The sequence below is a fragment of the Gastrolobium bilobum genome, unplaced genomic scaffold (assembly GCF_033153095.1).
Source record: "Gastrolobium bilobum isolate Gb01-03AN ecotype WA unplaced genomic scaffold, APGP_CSIRO_Gbil_v1 utg5596, whole genome shotgun sequence".
Lineage (NCBI taxonomy): Eukaryota > Viridiplantae > Streptophyta > Magnoliopsida > Fabales > Fabaceae > Gastrolobium > Gastrolobium bilobum.
Genome location: NW_026896969.1, coordinates 161,992 through 170,758, shown reverse-complemented (window position 1 = coordinate 170,758; position 8,767 = coordinate 161,992). Strand labels below are relative to the sequence as shown.

At 35.1% G+C, this 8,767-nt stretch overlaps 1 protein-coding gene across 1 annotated transcript; it reads right to left on the bottom strand.

Annotated features, from left to right (window-relative positions):
- Positions 1-294: 294 nt before the first annotated feature.
- On the bottom strand, positions 295-2,823 carry LOC133303076 (pentatricopeptide repeat-containing protein At2g32630). The gene has a single exon (XM_061502935.1). It carries the CDS (start codon positions 2,649-2,651, stop codon positions 783-785), a length of 1,869 nt encoding a protein of 622 aa, XP_061358919.1. The 5' UTR covers positions 2,652-2,823; the 3' UTR covers positions 295-782.
- Between the last annotated feature and the right edge of the window lie 5,944 nt (positions 2,824-8,767).

Here is an 8,767-nt window from a genome sequence, read left to right as displayed (position 1 = left end):
CTCCTCTATCCTTCCATTTTGTGAGGGTACCGGTAGCTCTTAGCAATTGGTGGCCAATATTTAGCAAAGTATTTCGCTTATTTGAAATATACAACATAGCAAGTTATTTTTGTACATTTCATTTATGGGACATGTGGAATAAATATTAACCACTAATTGCTAAGGGTACTGGTACCTTCATAAAAACAAAGGGTAAGGAAGGAATCTCTTACGAAAGAAAATATAAAAGATTAAGAGCACATGTCTATATTCAAACTGTTAGTTATTATAGAGAATATCCTTATTTCATCCCTGCAATTTAAGCGTTATTTTTTATTACAGATTTGATTTGTAATCAGATTTAAATATAAATTCATAGGGGCCGAGAGAAATTCTCTCAGGAAATTCTAAGTATTCTAAAGAGATCAAGTTGGTATCTAGAGCTTCTTCTCTCTCTGGAAATGAATCACTCCGGCCACCACTATGAACAACAACTCCAGCAAAGTCTCCGGTCAACAAACTCAATAATGTATAATTTAACAAAAAACAAGAAAAAGTGAAGGTTTGTATATTACCCAACACTGGAATATTTGTACATTGTCCCAGTTTCCAAGCTCTAAATTGGTAATGTGGAAGATGGATTTTCCCCTTACACAGGTATTCTTGCTAGGACATCAACAACAAAATCATCATGACCTCACTACCTTATCCATCATTGTATGTACTGCCTTCCTGTGTGAAATTGACAAACCACTATTCGACCAGCTCGAGGCATCAGAAATGTCTACTTTTGTTCCTCATCTTCATTTTGTTTTAGAGAAGGATTTATGAAGGCTACCAACAAGTGCAGTGAAAACTCTATCATCAGGTGTTATGCCCATTCTCATCATCTCATCATACAACTCAAAAGCTTCATCTGCTCTCCCCATCTTGGATAAACCTGAAATAACTGCTGTATACGTCGCAACATTTCCAGTTATGCCCTTCAACAACATTTCATTGAATAGTTTCACTGCCTCATCTACCCTGCCAACAATACATTCCCCATTTATTAGTGATGTGTATGTATATACATCTGGCAGTAACCCCTTCTCTATCATTTCAGATTTTAACTTATGAGCTTGCTTCATTTTTTCTTTCTTGCAATGTGCATCTATTAGAGTATTATATGTAACAATATTAGGCACCTCTCCCATTTTCTCCATATCCCTAAAGATCCTCTCAGCTTCTGCAAGGTTTCCTTCCTTACAATATATATCAATAAATGTAGTGAAAGTCACAACATTTGGAGCCAATCCTTTCTGTACCGTTGTATTAAAAATCCTCTTGGCTTCCTCATATCTCCGCAATTTACAGAGCCCACTAGCAAGAATGCTGTATGTAAACACATCTGCTTCAAGTCCTTTCCTTTCCATGATAACTTGCAGTCTCAAAGCTTCATCTATCATTCCTCTTTTACAGTAACCATCCATCATTGTATTAAATATTACTCTATTTAGGTCAACTCCCTTACTTTGCATCTCTTTTAACAAGATTTCTGCAGCCTCCATTTGGCCTGCCTTGCATACACCATCAATTAATGCCCCATAAGTATGAGCATTAGGAACAATGCCTCTCTGTGTCATCTCATCAAATAAAGCAGATGCCCTTTTAATATTTCCTAACCTACAGTTCCAACTTATCATCATCGTGTAGACATAAACATCCATTTCTATTTTTCTTTCGCGCATTTCCTCAAATATCATTTCTGCTTCCCCAATATCACCAGAACTTGCATACCACTGAATCAAAATACTATTCGTAGCCAAACTAGGAACAATTTGCTCCTTCTCCATCAATCTCAGTATCTCATCAACGCCCCGTTGATCCTTTCTTGCAACATATGCATTCAACAACGTATTATAAGTAAACACAGTTGGTTTCACAATTCCTTTACCAGCCATCTCATCCATTAACTCCTTGGCTTTCTCAACCTCTCTCCTCCTACACAACACATCAATCACAAGCGTCAAAGACTGAACCCTGATTTCAATGCTGCCCGACTCAACCATCCGGCGAAAGAACCCAAGACACAAGTCCACCTCACCACATTTCTTCAAAGCAAGCAAAAGCACAAAGCAAGACCTCTCCTCTATCACCAAACCCTTTTCTTCCACATAATCATAGACCCTAAAAGCCTCTAGAAACAACCTGTTATCAGAAAACACCCTGAACAACATATCAAACAGCTTCTCAACAAAATGGGGCTCATATTCATCAACCAAAGAAACAATACCCGAAACAGGGCAACGAAATTCAACATCAGTAACAACACAATTCAAAATGCTCTTCATGGAGGCAAATTTTCTACCTTGAAAAAGTCTAGACAGAAGAATCACATGGGCCTTAAGGTCAGGTTTGTGTGCAATGTGGGGATGTTGGGTTCTGAGAAAATGGAAAAAGGCCAAGCATGAATGAGGAGAGAGAGAAGGGTCTGAGAGAACATGGTGGGTATCATGGGGAGTGATGCAGGAGATCATGGACCTAAGTTCCATAGTGGGTTTGAAATAGTTGGAATTACTTGAATTGATGATGTTGTGTGTTATCTTATTCACAAGTTGAAGTTGTTGTTGGTTTGTAGAAAAAGACACATCTTTGTTGAAATTTCTCAAAAGGGTTTTTTTGGAAGACATTGTTTTACACAGAAAATCACAAAAAGAAAAAAAAAATGTATTGAAAAATAAGGTGGGAAGGGAATTGAGATGGTTACAGAAAAAACCACACCTTTCACTTGATCTGAAAGAGCTCGCTAGATTGAAGCGATGTTTCACGCGTTTGCGATGAACAAGAAGAAGCAAGTGCAAGGTACACTCTCTGCAACAGTGTGAGAGAGATGAAAAAGAGGGAAAGTGTTCACAGAGTCACAGACCAATGTGATTTTCTTTTCCATATAGAAATTATTGAATTTTCTAATAGGTTACTAGAGTTTAAAAAATATTATATTCAAAAAAATATATTTAACCTGAATTTTATGTTTTTCAAATATTTTAAACAAGTTTTTACTAAATTGTAAAATTTAAATAAAATATACGGACTTATTTAATGATATTGTATGTCAAATAAATTTTATAATTGTTAAATTATTTATGGAATAAGAATTTAGTTACAAATTTTAAATATAAGAACGTATTTAAAAGTTTAGTAAAATTATAGATATTTAGGAAATAATTAAATGTTTTTAATAAGAGAAGAATATTTCGCTTTCCACATTAGATAAGCAACATTGTTTTGGGATTTAAAAATATAGAATATTTTATAAAAAAAAAAAATATTACACCATGAATTTTTCTAAAATGTCCTATATATGTTTTCTCCAAACTCCAAAACGATATCATTTTAGAATTTGTAGGAGATAAATTTATTTTGTATAATTAAAGAAACACTAAATCATTTTAACAATATCAAAGTAATAATTCAATGATATTATGACAAAAAATAATAGTTATCAAATAACTAGAGATGACAATTCATCTCGTCATGTCATATTTGTGTCTGTCAAGGTTAGACAAAAACACAAATACATTAAGGTGGTGTTTGGTTGGGAGCTTTTCAGCAGATATCTATGTTTCTCAAGTATGGCTTTTAGAAACACCATGTTTGTTTCAACGTATTTTCACTAAAAACCATCTATCCAATTTGTCTGGATTTATGAGAAACATAGATATACGCACTGTTTAGAAACTCAATTTGAAGGTGAGATTTTTCGGAAAACCGGTTATCTGGCTTTTAATGCACTGTTGATTTCATAAAGTTACCTAATTTTCCCAGTAAAGTTTTTCCCCACCAAACAACTTTTTTTTTATATTTTTTACCTATCTCACTTTATCTATCTTTCTAATTATTTCTCTATCTATTACATTTCCCTACTATTCCAAAAAAATTTCTTCAACCAAACGTCCCCTAACATAAGTACGGCACAAACAAAAATTCATGTCACACCTTTCCACATAGACACGATTTGCTTATTTACATGTTGACACGACGTAAATAACTTACCAACTTTTATTATATAGGTTGATACGATACTACACAATATAATTAACTTAAGTATTGAATGTTGTTTTTATTAATGTTGTGTTCACAATATATAACACAATACGAACAACTTAAAAAAGATTTATGTGAGTATTGATCAAACAATAATTCTTCTGTCATGTTAAAATTTGTCACCTGTATAAAATAACATGTTTTTATTATTAAATAAGGAAAGTTTGTTAAAATGTACAACAAAATTAATGTTAATTTTCAAAAATTTATTTAATTATTTAAAAAATTCCATTTAAAGACCTATGTTATGGAATTAACCTATCTAAAACAACTTCGTAAGAAAAAAAACCATCGATAAAAGTAATAATATACAGTAAAGTTGAAATTGATTTTCGATATTTTATTTATATATATTCGAATTTTATATTTCAAAATTATTATACACTCATAAACATCATTGTGGTTTATTCTTGTATTACTTACACCCTTATGCTTTTTTTTCTTATCAATTACTTCCCTTTAGTTTTATTCCATCAAAGTCCATCTTTAACATCATTAACAATTGAACTAACTTGCTCATTTTACCTCCTTTTTTACTCGTTAAATAATCTATATAAAAATTTTGGACACCAACCGTAAATAAATGAATTTTAGGTTCATTATAAAGATACGAAGAATAATCATGTGTCCTATCCCATTCAAAGCTTTCAAAGAATGGATATAACCTTTAAAAAAAATCACAAAAAAAATTAACATTCTAAATTTTGAATCTAATAACTTTTAAACAAAAGGGGTCTTATCTTTTATTATTCCTGAACCAATCTCCTATTGCTTGGCAAGCAGCTACCGTTTTATTCTATCATAACAATATTATTAACACGTTACTTATATTATTTTCTTATACTTTTATACTACATTTTTAGGTAATTATATATATATATATATATATATATATATTCAACATTTTTTCTATTTTTGAATATTAAAAAGAATAAGAAGTCATATAAAAGATATGATAAATAGGAATCGTTTCTAAGAATATAATATTAATATTAAATTATATAGATAAGAGGAGAAAGATAAAAAAAATGCCTTAATTTGCATATTGATGTTGGGGTCAACGCTCTCTAATTGGTTTTTTTTTTTAGTTAATGTGATTTCCTTTATTTTGTCACATTTAACTATAAATTGCCTACTGTGAAATTTTTCCAAGCCCCCTTCCAACATCTATTGTTCTCCCCTAAGTTACATGTTATTTTTTCTAGTCATAATCAATTAGACTTTGATTTTTAATTTTAGTGCTAGATTTTATTTTATAAATGATCAGACCAATACTATATGGGATGGCGAATAAGTATTGGGCCTCATTATACACTGTTGATGAGAGAAGACTTGGGGTTAGGTTATCCACTCTTTGGGTTCTTGGGCTGTTGATGGTTGACGATGGAGGGATTGAAATGATTCTCCTTTGGCGCGATGCCTCCGATTGGGGGTGGATACCTGCAATGACATTCCGACGTTCAAGTCAATATCAAAGTTAGACTTATGTTGTATTCTTACTGAATTAGATGATCATACCTGGGTATGTATCTTTTGTTTATATAGTGAATATGATGCCGCCTTTAGAAGGCGGTATAGTTTCTGATTGGCTATTTATGGGCTGCAGGTTCAGCTGGTGCCTTTCTGGCCTTATCTCTATTATGTCAAGCTATCTTGGTAGAGTTGTGGCAAGCTGGAGCTGTCCTTTGTGAATTGGTTCTATGGTGCGGTGGCTCCTTATTCGTACTTTATTGATCAATTCCTTAATTCTGAAGACATGTTTAAAGGCGGTCTAGGCGCGATGAAGCCATTGCGTCCCTTGACTCTTTACTCACGATGGAGATATCGCGCTTTGTTCGGGCCTTATGATTTGGGCCTTGATCTTTTGGGTTTTAGCCATTGGTGGGTCTATTGTATTTTATCCAGATCAGTTGCCCCCTAGCTCACAACTTTGGTAGTAAAAAAGTTGTGAGATATCAACGGTGAGATATATGTATTCTCTTTGCCCGGTGTGTCCTTGGTGCGTTCAATTAGTATTGCATATAACATGTCGAAGGACCATCATTACCTCGTCGTTTAAAATGATTGATTAGATGTTAACTGTCAGGAGCATTAAATGCCACCATAATTACGTGAGTGTCTTAATAATAGATGTGGGATGTTTTAAGTTTTAATCCATTTACCTTCTCCCCACGTGTCCCCTTTTCATCCGCTTTTCTCAACACATTTTAACCTTTTAGATTCTTTGTGGTGACTTTTCATATTTATACTGAGTTACTTAGTTGGAGGGAAAATCACTTTAAGCACCAATTTATGTCTCAAAGACGTCTTCTCCAATATTCCTTTTCCGATTCAGCTCTCTTGGTGTTGACACGTCCTGCTTTCTACATTGTGCTATCTCAAGTATAAAATTCAGGTATGCTTCTACCTTTGCTTTTATCCTACTGTTCTGTTTCATTGTTGTTTCCTCCCTTCATCAAGCTAGGGTATGTCTGATAATCGCAAATTTGTGAATTTTATCAGAATGGCCGAAAGGTTTGGTTCCACCAATCCTCCACCACGATCCTTCCCTAGGTGTAGGTCTGTAGGGACTGGGGAATGGTGGTCAACCGGCAAAGGTTCTGAACCCTGGGAGAAAGTGAAACTTGACCAAAGTTTCCCTTCCACACTTCGTAGGTTTGAAGTAGGATCTTCATCTCGAAAATCTAACTGTGGGACATCCAGAACTTTGTCACAACAAAGTTCGTCTCCTTTTCCCAAAGTATTAATACCAGATAGGTCAGTCAACCTTATTTGTATATCAAGCGACTCCAATTCTAATTCGAGAAATGGTTATGACCCTGTAAACATCCTAAGTTCTGAATCTTCTTCATCGCGCAATTCTTCTTCATCTATTGCGTGTAGTGAGCCATACCTCGAAAAAATTCCTAGTCTACTTCCATTAAGTGTCATTTATCCTGCTGGGTATCCGTATAAGAAACACAATTTCGACAACTTTAAATCTTCATTTACTAGTTCTTCTTCTACTTCCTCTACTAATGCCTCCTCTTTTGAACCAGATTTTATTCACCCAAAATTAAGGAGATCATGGCCAAACGTAACGCGGCTGAGAAGAAGAAGAAACAAAAACATGATCCTGAAGCGACTGGATCGAGTACCGTAGCATTCGAGATGCAGAGACTCTGGATTGGGTGTTAGACATCATGTTAGACACTGTCTCCATATACAGTTCACCAGGGGAATTAGAAGAGTTGAAAGCCGCAATCCATCTGACCCCATACAAATCACAGGATGATAACTGGGAATTATCTGTAGTTCCCCTAAATGAACGAGTGTGTTCATCGCGCCCTGATAATTCTTCTAGGCACTTCCTGATGATGTATGCTTACTTTTTTTTGACAATAGGAGTGTGTCTTCCTTTTTTCCCATTTGTTTGTAAATTAATGGCTCATATTCATGTGGCACCCTCACAATTGTCTCCGAACGCATGGGGTTTTATTAGGGTATACGAAATGGTATGAAAAGCCTACCATTTATTTCAGTCTCTGGAATCCTTCTTATGTTTGTTTAGTGTATTCGGACCGCGCTCTAGATGAGTTTCTTTTAGGGGAAATGCTAAGCATAAGTTCTGTGATTCCTATCAAAGGAAAATTAATAAACCCCAGAATATTTCAAGATTTATCCCGCGAAGGGTTGCCATCCATTTTTCCTAGGAAAAGAAGACAATGCTCCCATCTTTCCTCTATATTGGACATGTCATCCTTCAGAAGATCATAAGTTGAACATATCTTTTGAGGATTTGAATGATTACGAGCAGCATACAGTCACTACTTTATGTAACATTGCGTAAGAAGTATCAGATTCAGGTTATCTGAGTACTTCTACCATTTTGAATGAGTATACTGATGAAGATATTAGAGTTTTCTTGGGTAAACAACTTTTCGTCATTTCAATTTTGTTCTGGTATATGTTTTGGTTATATTTGTGTTTTTATATATCTCATACTTCTAATGCTCAATTTTGTCTTTATGCTTCAGATAGCACGATGTCTACCAAATTGAAAAAGTTAGAAGTTGTGGCAATGGCGAGGGCTGGTGGTACCAGTTCTTCTGGAATGGTGGCGCCATCATCAGAAGCTGCACCGGATGGTGTGGAAACCAGCCAAGGTGTTGCGCGCTTAAAATCTCATGGGCCAACGGTGACGGCCAAGATTTCGTCGCCTAAAAATAAAGAAATGGTGCAGTCCCCCAGGGGACAAAAGACAAAGTCTTCAGAGACAAATTTAATCTTTCAAGAATCAACTTACTTTGTTAGCGGTTGGGGAGTAGATGTAGACCTGTTTGTGAAAGGCAAGGAGGTTGGCCCCCAGATTGAAAAGGCTTCAATGAATTCTTGGCTGGGAGCTGCGCCGAAGCTGAATGTAGCCAATCAACACTTAATGTCAATACCAGGTAAAAAACGCATCTTGTGTTTGGAAATGTGTCTATATTGTGCTTGAAAATGTTGTCTCTAAGCGTAATATTGTTTTCTCTTTGGCAGGAACGGTGGCTTACTTGAAAGAACGCATTCTGGATCTTGAAGGTGAGAAAACCAGAATGCGTGCTGACTATGAAGAAGCTAAGAAAAAAGCTGAGGATGATAAAGTCAAGATGGCGCAGGAGATGAAGGAATTGAAGGCGAGCAATAACGAATTGAAAACAGAGAAGGCTAATCTGTCCAAGCA